Raw genomic sequence first — 25,972 nt, 5'->3', positions numbered from 1 at the left:
TAAATTTAAATTTCTTTCAGTTTTTAAAATTTAATTTTGACTCATATTTAATATACATTGATGTGGAACAGAAAAAATAAGATCTTTTAACAAACAATAGTTTACTTTTTGTTTGTAATTTTTATTTCCATCATTAATAAAATAACACAGGTCTCATGAGCACCAAATTAGGCTATATATGGTGCCCAAGCACCAATTAGTTGAGTGGTCCGATGAGATACCAGCATCAACCGCATCAAATTTTTTATTGTCCGCGGGTCAGCGTGCATCATCAAGGTAATTTATTATTAATTCCCGAAAGGAAGGAAAATTCCTGAGCTGGAAAAAAACTGTACCGGCTATTATGGTGCTCAAAGTCAAAGAGTTGGATGTGTAGATGGCGGCGCGCGCCGGTGGGCGAAGGAGAGGTGAGTTTGACTCACTCCTGCTTTCAGGCAACAACCTGAGCTCAGGTCTGGGGAGGGTACAGTTGCCTTACTTAGTGACGCAACGGCCACGGCAAGGCCAGAGAAAAGAAGTAATAACAAGCAGGGCGCCGTCTGAGCAGCAGCAGCAGCAGCTCCGCGTCAAAAGTGCATTGTCTCTCGGGCTGGCTCGACGTGGCCTGGCCGACGGACCTTTTTTCCTTCCCGCTACTTTTCCGAACCTTCCGAGTGCGGCCGCCGGAAAGTGAACTAGACTAGTGTGATATGCGATCGTCTCTTCAGTTCTGAACTCAATTTATTTCAACCCGACCGAGACTCGAATCGTTCGACAAAGGAGGTAAGGAAATATTTTTTTGTCAATTGTCCACAAATTTAATTAAAATTTTACGAACATTTTGATTTTTCTTATTAAATTTTGTGCGTCTTGAGAGAAGGGAAAGTGCGGGCCAGCGCTCGCTCGCATTAAAGCCGTCGCTGCCGAGTATATTTAAATATCACACACACACACACACACACACACACGTGAGAGAGATAGCAAAAGCCGTCCCTTTCACTTGCAACCTTAAAAGCCGTTTCGTAGTCCGTGAGCCAATTTCTTGCTGCGGAGAATTGTATCCAGCGCGCCAACAGAATTATATTGTTATTTTTTAATTCGCCGTGCTCGATTTATGCCTATTAAGAAAATCGCGTTCATTCGGTTGCAGAATGAAAAAGGTCGAATCACGACGACCCACACAAAGATGCAATTTGATTATTATTGTTCTATCCTCTCTCGTCTGGCGAAATAATACAATAATTGGTGTGCACTTGTTGCCCGCTTGTGAAAGTGTTATTAAAAAAGGCTGCAGATCGAACAGGAAGATATTTGTGTATTGAAAAAATGGCAGGTGTACCGGATGAATATAAAAGCGAAACGCGAGTTTAGTTTTGAGTGTGTAGGAAATGTTAATATTTTAAGTGCCAGGCTTGTTTGAGCCGTGGGCTTTAATTTTGGGAAGAGAACATTATTTGCTTTTAATGCTTATAAGTCAAATAGTTTGGCGTGGGTGTGAAATATTATGAAGCTGCGCAGGTTGTACCCAGCAGTGTTAATTTCATTCTTCTCGGAAAACCTCTTTCGTCTCAGTGTGGCTAGAAAGAGAAAAAAGAAGCATTAATAGAACTCCGAGAAACTCAAATATAATAGAGTCAAGGAGAACAACAACCTCCGTGCCTCAACCAGAACTGGCTAAGCAAACCTCAATAGTTCATCGCTGATGAAAATGGCTTGACTGCAATAAGTGGTTATCTATATTTAATTCAAGCACATCATGTTTTTCTTATTTATAGAAAAATTTATAATTAGTGCAGTGAAATCAGTGTAGTCACTGGAATTCTGGTTTAAACATTTCTTGCATTACAGCAATTAAGGTTAATTTGTTTAGTTTATCTATTTAATAATAAAAATTTACACCCTTCATCATCAGTAACACAGTAAATTAGATGAATAATCAAAATCATTTTTGTTTCCACTTGCTAAGGATTTATTAATGTTATTCAAGCACTTTATTTGTACCTTAAATAAATTCTTAATTTTTTTATGACAGTCATTGATATAAACTTATTTTTAATAAATTTTTCTTAAAGACAAAATTTATTAAAATAGAGTATAATGTTTTAAATAAAAAATGCAATGGAATAGTTATAATAAAATATAATTATTTCTATATTTATTTATAAGAAATTTTTAAATCTAAAACTAAAATATATTACATTAAATAAAACATTAAATTTGAATTATTTTTGTCTTTTGCTGAATTTTGAAAGTGACTAAGAATTTCTTCAGTATTTTTTCATAAGTATTATTTTGTAATCATCAACAATTAAATTCCATAAATATTTTGGGTCATATACATTGTGATTAAATATTTATGATGAGATTATTAACCATTAAACTGCATAGTTCAATAAGAAGTCAAATGTAAAATCTTGATTAAAAATTCCAATCTGAAGGTCCAATAGATTAAATAAAAAAAATGGATCGATGCCAAAGTGCGTAATTTATTAAAACCTCGCCGATCAAATTATACAAATTACCCGTCGACGTGCTTACAGGCAGATTAAATGAATGATACAATTACAAGAGCGATGCATCACTCGGCTGAAAAGGAGGATGTGAAGAAAAGTAGTGCCTTGCTCAGATTCAACCCTGACGGCAAGGCGATCGAATGGTATTAAATTTATTACGCGTGCAACAGGAGAAGGCGAACGTATGCAAATGAATGCGAACCTGAGAGATGAACAAGAGAGGCACCCGCCGGTGTCGAAAGAAAATAATGCATGTCGCCTCGGTGTACATTTAATTGTTCGTACACATACACCACTTCGCGCACCGCGTGCTTTATTACGGTACATTCAATTTTCGCTTCACTTGTGAGCAGTGAGTTGACAGAAGATATTACTTACGTTTGCGAATTATAGTGTATCGAATTCAGGCTCGTTATTTCATGGGAAGCGCACCCGGCGTCGATTTGCATTTCGCTTGAGCTGATTTTTTCTTTGACGCGTGAGAAATTTTTGCTTTATGTATTGAATGAGTGGATAATATTTCTTCATTTATAAGTAGGTTTGCTTCATTTTTATATTTAGCGTGATTAACAGAGTGTTAATGTCTAAAAAGGAATGGTGAAATTTATTTAAAATTTAAAATTTTATTAATCATTGCAGTTGTAAATTTCTTTGGATAATTATATCAATTAAAATTTGATTGTTTTTAAATAAGCGTTCAATTTTTGCATATAAAATTTGCGTGATTTAATTATTGTAATTGATTTTTTTTACCATTGATCAAATACAAATTAAAAATAAAGAAATCAAATTCCAAAAATTTGAAACTGAATGAGGTTCCAAAGTTTCAATAAACAAATTTTAATTTTGACGGAAATTGAAGTTTGTTATATCAAATAACCATAACAGTGCAATCTGCTATTAAATAAAGGCATAAATAAGAGAGTTAATCCAGCGAGCAGATTAAACTCTAAACTCCAATAAAATATTTGTTTGTTTTATCTCATTGTGTGATGAGCAAATGCACAATAATGTTCATATACACGATCGCTCCAAACAAAGCGTAGAGCGAGGTGGAACACACTAGGCTATTCAGACATAATTCTTCCATTATATATTTCCCTCTCGGGAGAGAGAGAAAGACAAAAGCCTTTTGCAAAGCGGCAAGTGCATATAATAGGCGAGCTGAAACAGAGAGGAGCATCGGGATAAACAAGTCATGTTTACAAATAATCGTTAATTATCATGCAACTCGCCCTGGGAAACGAAGGAGAGAAAGATGAATTCACTATATACATATATAATCAAATATATAAAAAAAAATAACGTAATGGCGAGCAACTCTCGGAGCGCTTTTCTCACAGTCTCTCATTGTGATATACGCCTCGCACCATAAAAAACGGCTCAATTGCTAATCAGCTATTTGGACACAACTGTGAGACTTTTCAAAGTAAGCATCACGAACTGCACACTTGCTATTATGTTGGATTTGTTGCTCTGCTTTTTATCGCCGAGCGTGTCATTATTGTGCATCGACTGCTCCGCGCACCGCTGCCTGCACTCCCAGCTGCGAGCAGCTCTTCTCGGTACGTAATTATACAAGCATTTTTTTTTCACGTCCACACTCGACTGCAATTCAACACTTTTCCTAATTGCGTCTACGGTAGGTTAAGTTTAAAATTAAAACTCACTTTTTATTGCCCGCTTCCTTCTCCACTGGAGAGAAAAAAAATTGACCTTTCGGTAAAAATAAAAAAGCGTGCATAAAACAATTACCGACTTATGAAAGTTGTGTGAATGACCAATTAGACTAGGCGCGACTTTCAATTTGCCAAAGTGTGAACAAAGTAATAAATCTCGACCTTGCACCAGTCTAATTTTTTTTTTGTAATTTTTTGCCCTAATTTTTCATGTCAATGTTTTCCTGGATTTAGAGTAATTCCTAGCATTACTCTATAATGAGACATAATGTTTGAAGAGGCGAAAGTGTAAAGTCATGATCATTAATTCGTATAGAAAATTAAAAGAGTTATAAAATGTTGTAAAAATTTGTTATAAAATGAAAAAAATTATTACAAAAAGTAATTCATAAAATTTTAATATTGTAATATAATAAATTTGGATAAAAATTATGAACACGGCAAAGATTGCGATCGGTTTTGACTAAATATTTATTTATTTGCTGATTTAACGGATTTAACGGAAATAGCAAATCCATAAAACGCCACTAATGAGATAATGTGCAAAACGTTTAAGGTCTTTTGTAACAACTTTTTCGCACTTCCTAATTCATTACCACTTCCCACGTAAGTCATAAAGACAATTATTTTTATCGGCGTCTGGCCGCTGCCATAAAAGAAGTAATTGCTCGCAATTGGGGCCACAACGAAATTTGGCAAACTTGATTTCTTATTATAAGTACTGCCTGGTAACAAAAAGGGGCAACGATTGAGAGAGAGGCGTGCCTTAATCGGCACGGTGTGTCTCGTTGTTACGAATTGTTGGGCCGACCACTGAAGCAGGTGAAAGAGACCATTAGAATTCTCTATCGAATACAAAACTCTCTCTGCAAGCGAACCATATTAAGCGGCGAGACTTTCTACACTCGCGCGCCAACTAATTACCGGAGAACTAGTTTGTGTTGATACTGAGATGTTTATTTGGCGTATGAGCAGCACTTTTGTGTGCTTTGTTGTGTGAAATATTTTTGGTTAGCACTGGCCCATTTTTTCTGCAGCAGCGCCGGCGGCTAATTAAAAAAGAACGCTGCACGAAACGCCTCGGGTTCACTTTTATACTCGTTACCCCACTGCACGTGCGTAATTGCTGAAATTAAAAGAAACATAAGAACCGAACCGATTTCTCAATGTCGAATCTGTGCGTGATCTCGATTTTTGGAGCAATACGTTTTTCGCTTCCTGTGCCGAAGCCGTAAAAGTGCGAAAAAAGTGAGGCCGAGAAAATTAGAAGGGCGAACTGTAAATATTTCCGATACAGCTAGAGTTTATCAATAGAGGTGTTCTGTTTTTGAAAAAAAAATAAAATCAGCAGTAAACAAAAGTGATAAAATTCGTGATAAGGGAAACCACTGTTGTCTTGTGCGGCGATTATCTGTGCCGTGCTATTTTTGTAAAAAGCTTTTCTTAATTACCAAGAACGCCTGACGAGAGTAATTAAGCTTTCACCAAAGGCGAAAAGAGAAGAAAAGAAAAGGGCACGGAGACATTTGTAAGCAGCAGTCACTTTCCATGCGTCACCTGCAGAAAAAAATTAACCTTTAATTTTAAAGCCTATATATAATAGGTGTTGAAGAAAACGTTAAGAAAACTGTGATGAGATGGAGCTTAAGAAATGTTAAAGGATACGTAAATAGTGAAAAATCTAAAAAAAATAAAAATAACAGAATTTATTATTTTAATCGGTTAAAATTTGTGCTTTTAAATCTCCTTTTAAATTAAGCCATTAAAAATATTTTTAAGAAATTCTCCAAAAATTGTCTTAAAATCACCCACTTTTTTCAGCAATTAGACAAATATGCAAAATTTAGTATTATTTCCCTGCTTAACCTTCAGTGCAGCAAAAATTCAATGCATTTTAATAAAATTTTTCACTGTGAAAAACGAAAAGGGCAAGGTGAAATAATAATATTAATCTCACTTTCATAAATATGAGTCAACCTGAGAAATGTTATATAACCTTCATTGCAGGATCTCTCGATTTGTTGAAACGCCTTTTTCTTTCCGCCTGTATCTCAATGTCCGGAAAAAACACGTATATAAATTTTGCAAGCCAGAAAACCGCGAACATTTAACAAGGAAACGACAATCCGTTTGAGATTTCAAACTGGTATCTCTCTCTCGGATTAGGGATCAAAATGCAATGCCAACGAGTCTCATTGAAAAAACCGCAAGCGCCGCTCGGATTCCGCGAGACACTTGAAAATATCAATTACATACGCCACTTGCGCGTAATTGCGATTCCTGATAAAACGTCTCGCAGTGTTTTATTTCCCGGTGTGAAACAAGTGGTTAAAATGCTACTCGAATTCCGATTGTTTTCCCCCATTTCGTGCGTGACATTGAGAATTAATAAATATTTGTCGCATGTATTCACCTTCGTTTGAAAAATTCCAACCTTTCACTCTTGGTTAATTAGTGCGTTTGATTTGCAGGAAGCTGAAAAATGGTCTCCAGAAGGAGAATTCTGTCGCGCTCCAGGGATGACCTGAACTTGGACACCGTTGAAGTGCCTGAGGAGGATGTCTGGTACCAGAAGGATAAGCTCTATAAGGTAAGTTTATCCACTAATTATACGTTTGAGAAATTAAATTACAAACTTCCAAACTCTCGTTGATTTGGCTAATTATGAAAAATTCGCAAAGCTGCTCTCGAGAAAGGCTTTTTTAACTATGGGCTTCATTAGTTTTTTTTTCACCGAATGGTAAATGAGGCTAATGTGAGGGAAATTTTATTCGTTACGTAATTAACAAGACTGTTCAAGTAACAAGTTTCCTTCCTGAAAACCACCATTTATTTGAATTTTCTCATTAATTAAAAAAAAATTGAGGTTCCTCAAAGGATGATTTCGGAGCAAACACAATTTTAATTAATTGAAGAAATATACAGAGACACATAAACAGTTTATTTATTTGGGCTGAAAATATTTATTTCCGTTCCTAATGCAATTTTTATTAATTAATAAACACGGAAATAATCTGAACTAGATTTAAAATAAATCGCATATAAATGGAATATTTTAGAAAATAAAATAAAAATTTCCATGATTTTATTTTATTTTTCTTGAAGTTTTTTAGTTCAAATTTTAATCAATGCAGAAGAACCGTGACGTCAAAGTGCAAAGTGGTTCTTCGCAAACTGGCAAATATTTAATGAGAAAAGTGAGCGTTCTCTCTTTGTGTAACAAGTACGAAGAGCAACTTCGAGGTGAGGCGCGCGTATATATAGATGTTATTTCATCGCGTATCGAATTTGCATACAATTTGAGTGAGAAGGTCTATTTGGCAAGAAACTGTGAGGGGGAGCGAGCGAGAGAAAGAAACGTCCATAATTGCGCAGACCTTCGCACGAAAGTGGCATAATAAAGACGAGCCATCCATTTTTTATCATTACACATTTCATATACGTGCACCATTTAAATCACGGCCTCACATTGTTCAGGCATGAGTGTTCCGTTTTTCGTCTGGCATAAATTAATTTTTTACAACCGGAGGGCCATCTTTTCGGCAATAAACGGACGGAGATGCTCCCAATATTTCAAACAACTCAATTATTCGCGTGCAAAAAGAAGAAAAAACGCGAGGCGAGATTTTATTTGAAAATGTCAGATTTGGCCACTTTCTTACAGTAAAATTTATTCATGAGAGGCATAAAAATAATAAAAGTAATTGTAATTGCGGGAGTTATTTTGTCTCCACTTTAAGCGTAAAGAGTCGTAAAATTTACAATTTTGGATTTTGGCAAATTGATATTTACAACCGCTGTTTCCAAATAATGCCATTTTTAAGAGCTTTTTATTGCAATTTTTGCCAAGAATGAGAAATTAAGTAATTATCCAATTATAATTTCACAAGAAAATATTTAAACCAGCCAGTTTTGTTTGAAGAGGATGTGAATATTTTTAACCTTTCGGAGACAAATGGATTTTCATTTTCCGGATAAATAATACCTTGATCTGCACTTATAAGTCACTTAAGTGCGGGTCAAGGCAGATACTAATGCAGAAAAATGTCATTAAGGAGTTCCTGGGCGGCAACCTAAAATGACTAAAATCTCTTGAAGAACAATGAAAAATTGAAAAGTGGTTCTTCATTATTTTGAAAGTAAAACTTCCTTGGTTCCAATTTTATTGTTTAAATTGCACCTTTCAAATTTTTAGAATGTTATTTGATGAAGTAACAATAACTTCTTAAATAATAAATTAATTCATTAATTGTAAAAGAGAAATTCATTTTGTAGAGTGGACCATTGGATTATAACATATTGATTCAACCCTGCATTTTCATGCTAAAATTTTAAGTGTAAATAAATTAATTATTCTACTTCTCCGAGATTTGAAAACTGCTTTTTAAAAGCACAAAATTTATTTTACTAATTATATGTAATTAAATATTTATAATCATTGGTTGAAACTTGATTTCATTAATCCAAATATCGGTTAATATTTTTAACAATAATTTTTTTATTCAAACAAAAAAACAAGGTCAGTGCTAAACTTTTCAAAGCATCCTCGGTCAATGCAGGTAGCTGAAAACTGACGCTATTTGTGCTCTCTTTGAAAGTCTCTGACAACCGCGCGTTTACCTTGCTGAGAACAAACACATCTGAAACACAGCGCATGTGACAAATTGATTTTGCACGCAAGAATTGTGTTCGGTGCAAGTGCAAAGCGCGCAAATAATAATCGAAACAAATCGGCCCGAGGACGTCGACACGCGGAAAAACGTTTCTGATTAATCGGCGCTACTTCTCTTCACACGGTGCACGTTGCAATAGCGCGCGAGAGAATTTCTTCTGACAATCTCATAAAGCGCACGACCCACAGAGAAAAGTGGGTGTTGCAATTCGGTTGTCATCGTCGTGCATTCCGCGAGAAGGTGGCATTTACATCGTCTGCCGCCGTAAAGGTCATCAGGCTGGTCATCGGGGCCGCGCGTATGAAATGAGCAATCGTCGAGCGATCACGTTTTTTTCCATCCTATAAAAGGGACGACGACGCTAATTGGGCCACTCGCACTTGTTGAGGACACGCCGCGTTTTAGAAATTCGTGTCGCACTGACTTTTTTATATTCACTTTCGATGAGATTGTACAAAACTTGACTCAGTTTTTTCATGCTCGTAAATCAATCTTTTTCCAAAACTACTTTCTAATGTTGGAGAAGACCTTCTCGGCGAATGCGTTGTCAACTCTGCAAATCATTCTTGCAACTTTTACGCGTGGGTCTCGATGACAGGATTCTTGTTATTTTTAGATTTGGCTTTCATTTAAGACATTAACTCATTAAATTCATTAAAATTTTCCGATGAAGTTGAAAAATTCTACGCACCATAAAATTTACAATAAGTTGAAAAAATAAAAAATAAATCTTGAAATTTCTTCATTAACTTAGCTTATGCATGACGAGAGAAAAGCTTTCAAATGGAGAAAAAGTGAGAGTGACAAGAAAAATATCCAGAAAAAATATACCTTTGGAAGGAAAATAATGACGAGGTGTAAAAACAAAAATAGTCAAGAAAATAGAAAAGAAACCGGAAAATTTCTAAACCTATTATCTCAATAAATTAGCATGTAAGGCAATTTTTAATGTACGTGTTAAAACGGAAAAATATTCATTAGAAAAAAGGAAACATTGCTAAAATTGCATTCACTACATTATCAAAATGTGGATTTAAGGAATAAAGTAAAAATGGTTTCGTCTTTTGAATGTTTAAATAATTGTCTTAAGATGGATAATTTAATTATTTAAATAAATCTGACTTATTATGATAGTTTAATTTATACTATCTTCAATGTTTTGAATACAAATGATAAATAAACCTTGCTTTTAAAGTCAAATTTATAGTGTAGAGAAACTCGTTACCAAATATATGCGCAAAAATTTCCTGACTGCCGGCAGCCAACTGACGAAAACAACAGCAGAAAAGTTAAAACAAATCTTTACGCAGAGAGCTCACTCAGTTCTAATAGTTTGTTTACTTGGAAAGTTTGCCGAGCGCGAAAAGGAGCGCACAAAACTGATTGGCACACACTGTAAACCCCAAGTCAAATTTCTTCTACTCACGCGCCGGCAAATATTTGCCATTTCCAAACACAGTTATGCGCAAATATTTGCATTATTTTTACAGTTCGATTCCTTATTGTTATATTGCGGCCCGTCAAAGATTCACTTGGCGTGAAAAAAAATATCCTAAATTGGATGCAGACTAAACTATGAGAAAATCGTGGTCAACCGTGATGCTTGTGTCGTGCGTTAGAATATGCGTCTCTCACTTTTTCTTTTGCGGCGCGTGTGTATTTATTTTGATCGAAAATTGCCGAGAAAGAGAAAGACGTGCGGCTATATAAAAATTAGAAACCAAGAGTGCTCCAGTGGCACAAAATGCCGCCGCAAGAAAGCGTGCCTCGCGCTCAAACGGTGACTGACAGACGTTTTTCTGCACACACGCCTCGCCGATACTTTTTTTATTCGCCGTTGCAGCGGAAAAAATTGGTCGATTTTCGTGATTTGCACCGCGCCATCGCTTCCTGCCGGCGTGAGAGATGCAAAGGGAAGTGAAACGAATCAATCAGCCACTTTCGCCAAATCTGCGTTTCCGTTCGGCACGAAAGTAAATAATAATTCGCGTATATTTTATTGTTGAATTGCATTTCCATGCATTATTAGCAACGCTCGCTGCTGCAGAGACGGAAACTGACCCATTCAAATTTTCAAGTCGGTGAAGCAACGGCGTGTCAATTCTTCCAAGAATAAATTTATTCACTTTTACTTTGCAAGACAAATTAGGAAACCATTGAAAATTTTAAACCTTTATATGGTTTGTACAAATGCTTTATTTATGAAATTGTGACATTATTTTTGAGGAAACAAAGGAAAAATCGCAAATAAATAAATAAATATTAAGCCCCTTTTTAAATAACTTTTTTTTACGGATGTAGACCGGTTTGAGAAAATTTATTGAATAGTTAAATTCGGCTTGATTAAACTGATAATATTTAATTTTATAATTATCTATCGTTTGTAGAAGCGAATGAAAAAATCATCAAAACAACCATGCAAATTGTTAAAGCCATTGAAGACGTGCTTATTAAAAAACACAAATTTATGAAAATAAATATTTAAAAATGATAAAAATAATAATTAATTATTATCCGTGCTTGGTATTATTAACTATAAACATTTGTCTCAAACCTGCAAGAAGAATATTGTTTGAATAAATATTTAAAATTGTAAAAAATAACAAAAACTGTTTAATCGTCACTAATATGAAATTCTGGAAGTTTCGCTTTTGAAGCTAACCAGATTTTATAAAGAAAGCCATACATATTCAAGATGATTCAAGATACACCAGCCCGATAAAATATAAATTTGATTATTAATCTTTCTGATGAATGCTCAATGAAGTGCTTATCTCACTATAAATAAAGATTCCGGAGTACAGCCTTGTCAGCGTTAATTGAAACGAACCGTAACTTCTGTGTTCTATTCAGGATCACAATTCCATATCTATGAGGAATTTTCAATTACAATATGTCAGGATCAGGAAGCTGCGAGAACTTGAAGGGATTAAAACTGACAATAACAATTGCAGGCTGTTCATTCCTGTAATGAGCCTTCAGTCGATATATGCAAATTAAGCAATAAGCTCAAAGCTGGAATAATACATAATAAAACCGATCAAGAGTGGAATGCCTATTTTTTCATAATCTGGAAAGGTCAGAAGGCAATGCTACCTACTATAATTGAAACGATTCCAACGATTTATAATCTCTCTGGTTTTATTTTCTGCTCTTGTGCCAAAGGTGGAGTCTCTCTCGGACTTTATTATTCTAATTATAAGCAGCAGGCATAAGTCTCGGTCGCATTAAAAAGCGAACGTTATTGACGACGATCATATTTCAGCACCACCCTGCTGATTTTGTGGCAACTTCTCGAGGCGGTCTCGCGTGCATTATTATCGAGAAGCAAAACAAACTGGCTCACCTTGCTCGAAAACGCGTCTCCGAGACAGATCGCGTTTAATAAGCACACGCAAGCTACTGCTGGCGACGACGTGATCGGCGCAACCTCTCGGCTCAAACCCGCTCTCTTCGAATAAGAGGTTTCTTCGTGCGTCGCCGACACAAATTCACAAAAAAAGAGAATAAATAACTCCCTTGAGAGATGATTCCAGAGCAGACAACACAGAGAAAAAGGCAAAAATGTGGTTTGGTTCACGTGATTTGGTGATGGGCCTCGCATTCTGACGGCGTGATTTTCGTTGATCACAAGCGAGAAGAGAGATATATATTTCTTTCCGATCAAAAACGATGAAAATTTTGGAGAATATTGAATTTCTTTAATTAAAAGATAGAAGTAGATTTGAACCAAGGAAAACTTGTTTCGATCAAAAGAATTGCATAAAATTTATTACTAAGGCGATTTTTAGCTTCAGAATCATGAGAATATGATTTTTATTTTTAATCTTTACATATTTTGTTCTGAAAATAATAGATTTTTTTTTAGATTACATATAGATCTGTTTCAATTTTATCAATTTGATGAGATTTGGAAGTAAAAAGCATTAGCATGATTCAGTTTTGTCAAACATAAACAATCAAAATTATGAAATTTATAACTGTTAAAAAAAAATCTGTCAAATCTGTTAATCTTTAAAGCCAGAATTTGGAGGTAAAATAATCCGATACAAGATCAGACATACAATTTCTAAGAATTTTTGTTTTCAAAACCAATGGAACAGTTAGTTTCGGTAGCACTTGACCTTATCAAATTACAAAACTCCACTTTTGGCCGCGAGACAAAGCTGCCTTTTGAAAAATAACGTCGCCTTGTTTGACAACTGATTGTTGCTAAGCAATCCTTTCTTTCGCCCTGCCACAGCATCCGCGCCAACAAAACAAACGAGACGCGCTAATGGAAACGATCTGGAGATGCGTCTGCCGAGATAATCCTTTGATTGTTTATTACACCTCCGGCCTCAACTAGTTAACTTACTTTTCACAGGCTCAATTTTCCACGCGACCTTATCAGATTGGTGGTAATCACGCGTCCGATTACACGCCTTTAGTTTCTCACTGGAAGAGAAAAGTGTGGATATAAATAATAATCTTTGAAAAGAGAGTGTGATTGCTTCGATTTTTTGTCGGTTGGCGTGCAGCAGGAAACAGAATTGCGAAAAAATGTAACAAATGAATCGGTGCGGCGTGAAAGCTCCATGGGTAGTGGCTCGCCCACCAATAGTTTTATTCTCCATAACATCTCAACACAATAATATTCTGCGCTGCTCGGCGCGCGCGCTCGGCGTTCGTTCGCTCGCTTCAGCGATCGAGGACTTACTTTCCCTTAACCTACTTTATTGCTACTATGTGCACCGCGCCGCCGAGCATATTTCATATGAAAGTGCCTTTAGCACCGTGTCAAGAATGCCTGTTACGATTATTTTAGCATCAGGTGCGCGCGCTCATGCTGCTTTTTATTGGGACTGCACGTTCTCCCCCGACATAATGCACCTCCGCGAGAATGAACACAGATTTCGCAAATTCTATATAGTTCACAAAGCTACGCCTTTTTGCAATGCAGATTGTATATATGTGTTTATGTATTGTGTGTTGGCGGTGTTCTTTATAGTATCCCGCCGTCGCTCCAAATTGATTTTCGCTCGGCGGCTGAAAATTCCTTGCAGTCATGTGTGTTGCACCATGAGAAAGGAATTCCGCCAATATGCAGACACAAACTTTTGCAACTTAATTTGTTGCCTTTTACTCTGCGGAGAAATTGGATCGTGAACAAGATTTAAGATTCATTAAAATATTTTTAATGTATAAATTGGGTTAGGCCATATTGTGATATATTTGGCTCAATAAAATGTTCATAAATATGGTATCATGGAATTAAAGAACAGGCTGATGATCCAGCTGACTTATTCTTATTTATAAGTATTCATTGCAATTGATTGATTCAACTCAAAATTCTTAGTAAAAACTTTTAAAATAAATGAATTAAGTGTTCATTATACTATTCATTTTTATAGTAATTCAATTAGAAACATTGATAAACATTACAAAAAAATTTAAAAAGTTACATTAATAAATTAAAGATTTTTAATTAAATATCAAAATTTAAAAAAAGTAAAATGGCACCAAAAAAACCTTTTTACACAATATTAAGTAAAATTAGATATTTGTTTTAATTTTTATTGAATTATAGGACGAAGAAGTTAAAAAACTGGTTGATATGATATTTTGCAAGCCATCTTAAACAATGGAATTACAACTGATATACTTCTTTCAAGAATATATAAATTTCATCCTGACATAAACTACTGATACTGCTTTGATCCAGATCTTACATATATTCCAAAATTGATTAATTTAAAATTCTGGCTTTCTGATAATTTCATTCTAATAAACACTGTCAAAATTTAATTTATCAACATTTTTAAGCAAAAATACAGACATAAATTTAGTTTTGAAACCAAAGAATATTATTTTCTGAGCTCAAAATCAGAGCTATTCGGACCCTTATGAGAAATAATGCTTCAATTTTCTTTACCATTAATGTAAGAAAAAGAAAATTCCAATTTCTTGAAGGTTCCAAAACCATAATTTAATTCAAGAGCTAGACAAATTCGATTATGATAATGGGAACCCTCCAAATTATGATCTCTGTGATTTACCGATTTCATAATTCACTGTCCGCACTTTTTCTCTTATATTCTCCTCAACCTCAAAACAATCACACACGGCGGCGCGTGTGAGTTTCCAACCTTTGTTTATGTTCGCGTTTTGTATAATTTGGGCGCAACTGGATCATAAATAGCCGAATTCCGTGGCGGCCGCAGAATTCCCAGCAACATTAATATAATTCGACAAGGCCGAAGCCTTCAGCGAAAATCTTTCACAAAAGAAAACCACTATAATCTTTCTCTGGTCCGCGCCTCCGCCTTTATAAACTGTGAAATGATCGTGCAGAATTTCTCATTTTGTGTGATTTCGCCGCGAAATGTGATTCGTGTGACGAAAGGGAGGCACTGTCGATTTCACGCCGAACATCAAACTGGAAAACAAGCGTGTAAACATCAACCATAAGTTACACATTTTTTTTGCCAACATAGAAAAGACCGGGACACGCCCGCAATTTTTTAGCAGACGAAAAATAGATGCCTATTGTCACACACACGGAACGAGCAGCCGTGATCCGGTTAAATTGCACGTCGCTGGCAAACAGGCCAATCAGGCTCGGCTGCTCTTTTACATCCTAATCCTTGAGATTTTCTTAGGTGTGGTCACTTTTACACACACACACACACGGCCGGGAGAGAGAACTACTGCCTTTTTAACTTCAGCAATGCTACGACCTTGATCTTTTTTCTCTTTATTTTCCTGGCGAGCCGCGGCTGATTTTATTTTTCATTTCGGACCGCTGGCCGGCCGAGAGCAAGGCAGCCTTTTTGTTTCTTTAATGAGAAAGAATTGCAAGGGCAGAGCAGAGGCAACGCCTGCGAAGTACATTCGTGACGTATCCAACTCTATAGATGGAGAAATTCTCCTCTTGTTTTGATTATGGATCAAACTGCTGCAGATTTGAAAATTATAGGCCATTTTAAGGAAAATAAGCAGATACAAATTGAATTTAATAATGGAATATATTGAAAAATCAGAAATTTTTTAATAAAAAAATCAAAGAATATTGATATTTTTAATTAATTTTTTTCACACAAATAATATTTGTTTATTGCTTTCCAATTCTCAACTTCATCTATTTCAAAAAAGTAAAATAATATGTTTTACGAAATTTATTTGTAACAGTTGAAAAGGTTAATTTCAGCTGATGCGAGGAATTAACTTAAATAAAATTTTATAAATTTAATTTATTGATTTTCTATGATTAAATATGAATATTCAAGAAAGTAGTTCTTCTGTAATTTAACATTTACAAAGATTATCAATGAGAAAATTAATAAAATATTTTCATTGCGTAGGCAAAATTAAGTAATTTATTGACAAAAATATTCGGGAAAATGAGTTTTGTGTTAATTTTTAATTTCTTCATCATAGACTTTAAACACTGCCCTGATAATTGTGCATGATTGATCGTTTTCTCTACAAGGAGCAGACGTGTAGAGCGAAAATTGAATCCGCGCACAAACGCTCTCTGCAACAATGCAATTATCGCGCGTGCACTCAAGAGAGCAGCTTCTCAGCAGATCTCGAGATGTAGATCTCTGTTTTTATCTGTAGACTCGGTTTGGCTGCTGCTGCGGTTTTCGCGTCGGCGCGAAATAATAAATTAATAATGATGATGCATTTTTACACAACGGAGAGTGTGTGTGTTGTTGTTGAAACAGACACAAAAACCTCATTACTCGCCACCAGCATCTCTCCGCCGCTCTTTTGTGACTTGTTTCTTTTTCGTCCCTTTTTTATTTTCTTTTCGCCATCGATGGATGTGTCGGCTGATTGTGCCGGACACGCCATCAGGGTTCACAGGAGGTTAACAGACGCCGGAATTTTGTCCTCTTTATACTATTTCAATCGACACACACATACAACAACATACTGGACGGTCAAAAGATTTACTTTCTTTTCATTAGCACACGTCAGACAGCGGCCTTTTGTGATTCAAGGCTCTTTGCCGTTCATTGTCTGCCGTGAACCCTTCATGCAGTACAAGTAGCACAAAACTTTCAGACAAAAAAATTGATTGAACCATAATAAAGGCAAAAAAATTTACGTTTAATGAAAATTATACTATAATTTTTAAATTATACTATAATTTTTATAAATTGTTGACCTTTATACTTATAATGTAACTTCCAATTCAATCAACTTTGTATTACTTCATTATAAAATTTTTATTTTATTTTTAGTTTTAAAAATTTAAAATTTTTAAACGAAATATAATTAAAAAAACTGCAGTTAAAAATGAAGAAAAAAATTCATTATTTTTTTTAATAGAATCTTTTTTAAAAACCTTTTATTTGGCATTGATTTTCCTTGCAGTTGTCTCCATAAGAGCTTGTGTGGGTAACTTTTATTAATTTTTCGATTTTTTTCTTCTTCATTTTTTGTTTGGGAAGACGACAACTTTCTCAGTGAATTTCATTACAATCACAATAGGAAATCTAAAAAAATTTGATTTATTAAACAAGAAATTAAGTGCAGCAGAGGCCGCCCGACCAAATGCAAATCCAAGGTGATCTGGTTTGAAAATGAAGTACGTAATCTCGCACACGCAGAAATAATTTAATGAATCGAAATTGGTCACGCAGTGGCGGAATGAGAATCGCAGATGGCCGCGGCTGCACAAAATAAAAAGCAGCGGTGTCCACGTCGCTGGTCGGTCGGGACGAGTTCTCCTTTTTTTTTTCTCTGCTTCTCCATTTCGTGCCACATTTATTGCAGCACGGTGAAAAAATGTTGGAAGCACCTCTCTCGCTGCCTGCACGAGCTGAATTTATAAGAGGCTACTCTCCTCGATACGCCGAGCCAACTTTCTTAAAACTGCAAGGTGGCTTCGCGAACGAACAGACGGAGGAGAGATTCAGGTTAGCAAAAGGCATCAGCTGCTGAATGCGTGTGTGTGACATTGAAACGTACAAAATAAGGGGCCACCAGAGAGGAAGTCGCGTATACGCAGGGCCTCCAAATTACTCCTTATCCTATTCAAAAATCCGGCGGCGCTTTTCTTAATTTCTTCTTGACAAGCACAACGGAAGAGAATTTCGGGCGGTGCTCTTGAAATTATGCGGGCCGTGAGTGTGGTCCTTTAATCTTGACCAAATCGTAAATCTTGGGAGAGTTTTTAAAACTAATATATTTGGAGGCCATAATGTTTCTTGAAAAAGCAAAAAAATTGATAATATTTGTTTAATTTGTGGTGAGGATTAAATTGAGGTCAGATTTGTAGATAATTAGGTGACTTTTTGTTTCGAATAAAAGTTAGTATTGAGAAATTTTGTTTGTTATATAATAGAAAAATTAGAAAAAAATATTAGGCAACATTTGTCTCAATTAAGAAATAATCGGAATTCATTATTTTTAAGTATTAATTTACAATCAAATTAAAATCGATTTTGGTTACTGAATTACAAAGAAAAGCTTTTAATGAGTTTTTAAAACTAGTTTTACTTTCCAATGGTCAGTTTTCTGCAACCCGCGCAACAAAATTATTTTAAAATAAAATAAATTGATCTATAAAATAATAAGTCGTTTGGCAATTTTATTAGCAAAGAGTTCATTTTAAATGATTATCCCTCCAGCTATAGAAAAATAATTTGTCAAATACATCTTCCTATTTTGATAAAATTTTATAGGGAAACATTTAACTGCCGCTCTGTTTATAATAATAACCGGTGTCAAAAATTCAAACATTATAATTTTCGCCTCCGAAAATTATTTATGTCCCAACACAGACGCGGTGTTCGTGAAAAATTTATCGGCCGTCTGCATCTCTAACAAAGCCAAATTGGTATAGTTTATTTATACGAAACACGAAAATAAAAAATAGCACCCAGGTTATCGAGTCATCTTGCGAAGGTCACGGAGGAGCCAACGCCTAATCCGCAGCCAGCTTCCCGGCCGGCGTCGGACAAAGGCATCCGGCAGCGTGAAAATTGAAATGCGTTTCTCCGACTTGATTGAGCGCCTCTTTCCACCAATTTCGATTGGAATCTCTATCTAATTTTCAATTTCGGCCTGTGCATCACGGAAAGCTACTTTTCTCTAGAAAAAAAATTAGACGAAATAAAGCAAGGCTATCGCACACGAAAATAGAGAATGAAAACGCCTTGGGCTTTTTTTCAACGCATTATATGAATTCAAATGCAGATACACGCGATTCTTTCTGGTTCATTTGTTTCCTTGAAGCGGCGCCAAAAAGAATAATATGAATAATATGGTTTCGCAAGCGTGAAGATCTGGTGGTTCTCAAGCCTTGCATAACGAACGATATAATTTATTGTTATTAGTTGGATGGGAACCGGCGGATTTGACTGATGTTGTGCATAAAAATCGCGACGGCGTTGCGAAATTGGCGGGTCTTCGATGGGCGGGGGTCTCTCGAAATTTCCTCACTTTTGGCAAGTTAAGAGCCGCGACTGTGATTTGAATTCCAAATTAGTGAAATAAATGATGGTTCCTGACGGTAAAAAAGAGAGGAGAGGCGAAGCGTTTTCACCAAATCGAGTCAATTGAAGCCATCGCTGACTCTAAATTTGGCGAATCATATTGCATACAAAAATTTTGAGAATGAAAAAATCCAGCGGGTAATATTAGAATTGTAGGTGTCACAAAAAAGTGAAACTTAGCTAACAAAATAGCAAGAAAAATGTTTCTACAAATATTTCTAGCAAACATGGTAAAAATTTATCTTTAATTGTTTCTAAAAAGATAAACATAAAGATTATTATAATTGGTGTTTTAATCATCAACCCATCCTACGAGCCTGAGCCACCAGAAATTTAAAATTGTTCTTGATTCATAGTTATAAGATAATTATCCGTCAAAAAATTATAAATTTATCATTTTATCGATATATTTATTTTTTAATTTTTTTTTACAAACTTGCATGAAAAAGTAAAAAATATGTTTCTTATAATAAATTATTGCTCTAAAAAAGTATTAAAACCATTTTTTTTTTATATTTAAATCATAAAATTAATCAAAATATTACAAAATAATATGTAAAAATCAAGTTAATTTTAAATTTAATTTAAGTCTCTTGTGCAAAGATAATTAATATTAAAATTCTTGCAAATGCAATACATGCCTACATTCATTCGATGATTAAATCATTAAAAGCGAATTTCCAATCTCCTTTTCACATTAGCCTTTCATTTCGACGTTACACGCACGAAAGCAAGCTCTGGTCGATTAATCAAACAAGACTCCCGAGGCGATCGATCAAAATTAAACGAGCCTCCATTAAATTAAGCGTTCTCATTCTGGAGCACAAAAGAGCAAAAGTGAAACTGCGAGCGAACCTACAAAAAAATTAGCTCTGATAGGGACCAAATTAAAATTTCATTTGTCGCTACACATTCGATTCTAGTTCTAATGTGTCACTGCTTTCTCCGTTTCAGGATCACATCCAGGAGGTGCTGGACAAGTGGCACCAAATCGACGACGAAATTTGGGCAAAGGTGATCGTGCTGGAGAGAAATCGGCGAGTGGCCAAGGCGTACGCGCGAGCCCCCGTCCTCACAATCAACGGTTCCGACGACGGCTTCGATGGATTCAGGTAAAAAGACCGCAAACCCGCGAGAAAATAATTATACCGTTGTTGCGCCGCCGCGCATCTCTCGACCGTAGCCGAATAGAATTAACCTTTTTTCGTGTGCTAGAGAGAGAAGAAAAGATTTCCCTTTTAAAGCAGCGGTGAGAACAGAAGAATTTCGGTGAAACTTAATTCTTATGGAAATGCAGAAAAAAAAATGCTAATTGGCTGTAAACAGACACTTTGTCATTCGCGTGAAAAACAGTTCCTGCTTAAAAGAGCGTGTTAAGAATAAAAATTTCACTTGCTCATTTTAATAATATCTTTCACATTCTAGTTAACTATTTATTGCAGCAATAAAATCACTAAATTAAATTGCATTTTACCAAATTTACAAAATAAACTGTTTGTCGTTTGACCCAAAAATTTGTGTTTCGCGGATCTTCAATTTAAAACGTTTAGTTATCAAAATCTTAATTTTTCAATTGATCCAACACCGACAAAGTGACAAAAATAAATTAGGTGCACGAAACTGTAATCAATTTATTAAATTATTCTCCTTTCCATTTTCAGAATCGGATTGTGCGGTTTCGAAAATCCCCTTAGGGACGCCAAAACAGAGGAGGTCAAGAGACACATTGGTCACGTGAGTACCCTTTTAAAGCAAACGCAATTTAATATTCTATAAAAGCTAGTGTTTATTTATTTTTTACTTATTTTTTGTTGCCGCAACGTGCTAATTTTGACGTGAAATTGTTTTGTCAAATTGCAGGGCATTAAAGTGAAAATGGACGACCAGGGCAACATACTCATCAAGCGGCTGTCAAAAAGCCAAGTGTTTGTAAAAGTCAACCCGAACGAGGACAATTCAGTTGCTCAAGAAATCACCCGTCTGCCAAATGGGTCGTTAGAGCCAGAGAAGCCCGTCAAGGTGCGTGGACAGTGAAACTGCTTTTAGCTTAAAAGCATTCATATGCAGAGAAAAAATATTTAATAACGTATAATATCGCAGATACACACAATCTCATTACCATATAATTTACTTTCCATCAAGATTGAACTGGACAGTTTCCAAGACGTTTTCTTTTTATTTCATTTAATGCTGCTAATAAATAATATAAGAGTAGAGATTTTCTACTGTGATCATAGAAAGAGGTTTAAAATCATAAATTTAGTTAATATAAAATGCTTATTTTTAATTAAAATTTTTTTATCTTATAGTTTTCTTACTGTTAATAAGTTTTCTTAATTTTTAAATCAATTTCAACTATTTGCTTATTTAAAATAATTAACACCTGATGTGAAATGGCTTTTATGAATTAATCAAAATGGATTGAAAAATATTAAGCATAATAATAATAAAGATATTTTTGAAGAGATATATAAATCTTATCGTCTTCCACTTCCACAATGAATTCTAAATAATAAAGAAATTTTGATTCATATTGGCAGTGTTTAGGTCAAACCTTACATTAGAAAATTCTCACATGCGATAAATTGATTTAAATAAAATAAATTTCCAATTTTTGTGTGTTGCCAGTTGTTCGATATGAAAAAGTTCCAAGCAAATGTGAGCCGCGAACTGAGACAGGCGTACCCTGACCGCCGTCGCCTCGAGTGCCAATGCATCTCCAGCATAGGCTTCGTCAAGCACGAAGCCGATCTGCTGGACAGCCCCGTGTGGGTCATGATCATCAACGTGGTCGCGCTGGACATGCTCAAGGCCAAGTTGCCTCCAGGTAAGACCTTGTCTTTGACGCGATAAAACCGGACACCCTCGCAACGGCGTCGGTGGTTTGTTTGTTGTTCATCCATAACTCCATAACCTCATAACTTCTTCAATGAACACACAAGAAATTGATCTCGGTTGAGGTTTAATATGTATATTAGCAATTGAGCTATTTATAATTCCATTCATTTTTATTTACTTTTCTTTGTTGTCACTAAAGGAGTATTTTCCGCCCAAAGTTTTAATGAATTGTAGAATTATATATTTCATGCTATAAATTTTAAGATAAAATATTTTGGTATAAATATTTCTTTAAAATAAATTATTTTGAACTAGGGAGGGTTAAATTTGGGTTAACTTACCATTACATAATTATCTAGAAATTAAAAAAAAAAACATATTGGGTTCAGAGACTTATCGCTAATAAAAATATATGCAAATTTGCACGGTACTTCAATATAAGTTTCCTCAAAATTTGTATTTGCCTTCCAAGTTTCGTAATGGAAATTTTATTGAAAACATTTACTCGAGGGAATATTGGAGGGAAAAAATTGAAGGATTTCCATTAATTGCCAAAAAAAAATTGATTTTTTTTTATGAAAGACATAAATTATTACCCCCCTGGAAAATAGATTTTGTAAATTTTTTGTTGTTCACAAGTATTTTTCCTATTTATGTTAATTTTTTTTCGGGAAAATTTAATATCTTAATGACTAACAAAATTTTGGTTTTGGATGTTTTTCTTTTCTTTAATTTTGTCTCTCTTTCTCTATTCTGTGCCTCTGGTTTAGTCCACGGGCTAATGGATTCAAACAAACCAGTTGCAGGCAGGTCGAGGCTCGACATCCGCAACCGTCCGCGCATCCCGATCCCGGACGAGGACCCGTACAGCGTGGCGGGCAGCGGGTCGAGCGGGTCGAGTTCGGGGGCCGGCAAGCCCAACGGCGGCGTCAACCACCTGCACCAACAACTGCTGCAGCTCAAGCAGCACAAGCAGGACAAGCCGCCCAAACTGCCTCCGAGGGACGTGGCCGGCTATCCACACGACATTCCCAAGGTTGGCGCCTCATTTGCATCTCTCTTTTATTTCATTGTTTGCATAACTCTCCGTCTGAGCCTCATGCCTGCCCCTCTATTACCGCAATTGCGTGCATTTTCATATATGCAGAGATCTGTTTGCGTTTTATCGGCCTGAGACGATCGCCCCCGACGAGTTTGTTTTCACGTTTTGTCTTTTTGCAGCCCGACTACGACGACTTGGACGACGAGGAGGAGAATTGCATACAAATCTTCCCAGCATCCAGAGGGTCAAAGGAAAAGAGCAAGGATAATAAAAAATACGGTAAGATCAATTTCGTCTGAATGTATCTGCTAAGATAAAATAAACTCTTAATTAAATTTTTATATCTTTATAAAATAAAATACAAACAATAATTTTATTAAATTTTGAAATAGAAAATATGTATATTCGATTGTGCAATAATCAAATTGTTTTATATTAACAAATTTTTAAGGATCTGATGAAATGTTTGATTTTTTTTCTTCTTTTTCATATAAGTTAACTTTACAGGAAATTCCAATCTGAATTTGAAACCTTTCAGACAAAATTACCTAAAAGTTCATATAATATTTATTTTTATGGTATTTATTTTAATGATCAGATGATCCCTACTACTGTGGTCTCCGTGCGCGCATTCCGAACTTTGTCAAGAGGAAAGGCGGCAAGCAAGAGGTGCCCCACAACGTCCCCCTGGGAGGCCCCCCAATGATGGCTCCCTCGCACCACTATATGCACAGCACATACGGCGTCGCCCCCGTGCAGCCCTGGCGTCCCGCGACCGGCTACCTGGATCCTGGTGAGACATTTTTTAATATTGGACGCTTGGTTCGGCTGTTTAGAATATGTAAAAAGAAAGCGCCTAAGTGATAATAAAACTGTACATATCATTAACCAAAGCATTGCAATTGTTATTATTTTCAATTATTTAGTGGTTGCGGATTGGTTTTGGATGCTTATCAATGTTAAATTATGCATATTAAGCACTTTAATTATTTTGCAAAATTTGTGTTAAGTGGAAATGAACGGTCTGACGGTTGACAAACCTGCAGGTTTACAGTCAAAAGCAAGTATGTTAAGTTTATTAAATAAAGGTGATGGGGCTAATCTAAACCAGAATGGAGTGGCCTTAGGTTTTTTTGGACAGACATGTTTCAAAAGTTTCATTATTAATTGAAGAGAGGCTGCATTGAAAAATTTGAATAAATGGCCAATTTTTGATATAAAATTATAGGTTAACTTGCAATTTTGATTTTATTTCTTCAGATCTGCTTATAAATTAAAGTTTGAATGACTCATTTTAATCCTATGTAATTTCAAGTCCACTTATCTCGCCGAATAAGAACTTTTTAAAAGTATTATTCACCTTATGGGCTAGGATTTTGCTTGCTATTTTATTTGTCAATTTATCTTCATCTCAAAATGAACATTGTATTTGTAATTTTTATAATTTAGAAGTGAGTAATTCACTATCTAAATGAGTTGCAAACTCAAAAATACTCTAGACAGACAACTTAGATCAACAAAATTTGCTTTCAAATATGTAAAAGTTAATAAGATTAAACGTAGTAGCTGCTTAATTAAATTTTAAATATTATAAATCATTACACATGGGTTAACAATTTTTGTATATCATTGATCAATTTAAAATCAGAAATCTTTAAAATATTTTAATAAATTAAAATAAATGTAAAAAGTTATGTGTTTAAAGTTTTAAAATAAAATTTATTTAATAATTTTAAATTATTAATCAGCGATAAAAAAAATACAAAATTTTTAATAAGATCTTAAATTTTTAATTTTAAAAAATATTCTTAAAGTTAAGTGTGCTTTCCTAATGTATAAAAGTAATAATGGAGCTTTTTTATGTGTGGAAGTCAATATAAATTATTAGTAACATAGTACTGACGCAATGGCACAAGTTTATCATAGAAATCAATTAGCATCTGTGAAAATTTATCTTCTAAATTATTGCTCTGCTTCAACACGAATTCATATTCTGAGCACCCTAGTTTGAAGATAAATTCAATCTGAATGTCATTAGGTCAGCCATGCTTATTAGAATCTCGTGGAGGAGGTGTGAAAAATTGTGTGTGTGCTGCATGTTTGCTTTTGGTGTTAGCGCGAGAGTGATGGTGTGCGCGTCACCACCCTGTGTAGAGCACCCCGAATAATGGCTCTTTGAACCGCTGGCTGTGCTTACAGAGTTGGAGTCGCCGTACGACCACATCTATGGCCGGCTGCCGGGCCGAGTGCCCATCCCAACCAGGTCGTTCATTCCGCCGCCGCCGCGCACCATGTACATTGGCGAATGGGACTGAAGCAGCCGCAGCTCAAACGATGAGACCGACGACCCTCGACCGCGTGCATAATTAATTGTAGCCTAATCCCCCCGACCTACCATGGCCCCCCCGTGCATCGACTCCGAAACCCGAGCCTTTCCACTATTTACCGCCTTTTTGTAAATATAAATCCGTATTATTTCTCACGAAAGGCTGCACATTTCGGAGTCGCGTACTCAATTTTCTTCTTCTTCAAATAAATGAATAATTTTGTATTTTGGCGCGGCAGAACACACACGTAATTATTTTATTTGATTGTTGAGTAATTTTATTGTAATTCTCAAATTCTCATATAATCTCTGTCGACATCTACATGCATGCACCTTTTGTATTGTGCTGCCCCTCAACTTTGCGCAGTAATCACGAAAAGTGCTTTTGTGTACAAAATAAAACGAGACCTGGTGGTGGAGCATCGCAAAAAA

General features: G+C 35.4%; 1 protein-coding gene across 3 annotated transcripts; it reads left to right on the top strand.

Annotated features, from left to right (window-relative positions):
* Positions 1 to 486: 486 nt before the first annotated feature.
* LOC132201084 (uncharacterized) lies at positions 487 to 25,972 on the top strand. Of its 3 annotated transcripts, none has more exons than XM_059626982.1 (11): positions 487 to 762; positions 6,643 to 6,761; positions 20,289 to 20,446; positions 20,996 to 21,068; positions 21,195 to 21,353; positions 21,963 to 22,161; positions 22,973 to 23,208; positions 23,394 to 23,493; positions 23,813 to 24,007; positions 24,225 to 24,279; positions 25,402 to 25,972. In XM_059626982.1, exons 2-11 carry the CDS (start codon positions 6,654 to 6,656, stop codon positions 25,550 to 25,552), a joined length of 1,434 nt encoding a protein of 477 aa, XP_059482965.1. In that variant the 5' UTR covers positions 487 to 762; positions 6,643 to 6,653; the 3' UTR covers positions 25,553 to 25,972. The 3 variants fall into 3 exon arrangements, with proteins under 3 accessions (XP_059482965.1, XP_059482966.1, XP_059482967.1); XM_059626983.1 differs by having other exon boundaries at positions 488 to 762; positions 24,225 to 24,278; positions 25,414 to 25,972; XM_059626984.1 differs by lacking the exon at positions 24,225 to 24,279 and having other exon boundaries at positions 491 to 762; positions 25,414 to 25,972.

This window comes from Neocloeon triangulifer, unplaced genomic scaffold, assembly GCF_031216515.1.
Source record: "Neocloeon triangulifer isolate White Clay Creek 2 clone unplaced genomic scaffold, ASM3121651v1 ptg000014l, whole genome shotgun sequence".
NCBI classification, from domain to species: domain Eukaryota; kingdom Metazoa; phylum Arthropoda; class Insecta; order Ephemeroptera; family Baetidae; genus Neocloeon; species Neocloeon triangulifer.
The sequence above is the reverse complement of the archived record's forward strand: the minus strand, read 5'-3'. Positions and strand labels throughout refer to the sequence as shown.

Bases quoted from the DNA above. Each gene is read 5' to 3' on its own strand.
- LOC132201084 (XM_059626982.1), top strand. From the start codon at position 6,654: ATGGTCTCCAGAAGGAGAATTCTGTCGCGCTCCAGGGATGACCTGAAC. The intron at 21,354-21,962 runs GTGCGTGGACAG...GTGTGTTGCCAG, and splicing joins AGCCAGAGAAGCCCGTCAAG to TTGTTCGATATGAAAAAGTT. The intron at 22,162-22,972 runs GTAAGACCTTGT...CAAACAAACCAG, and splicing joins CAAGGCCAAGTTGCCTCCAG to TTGCAGGCAGGTCGAGGCTC.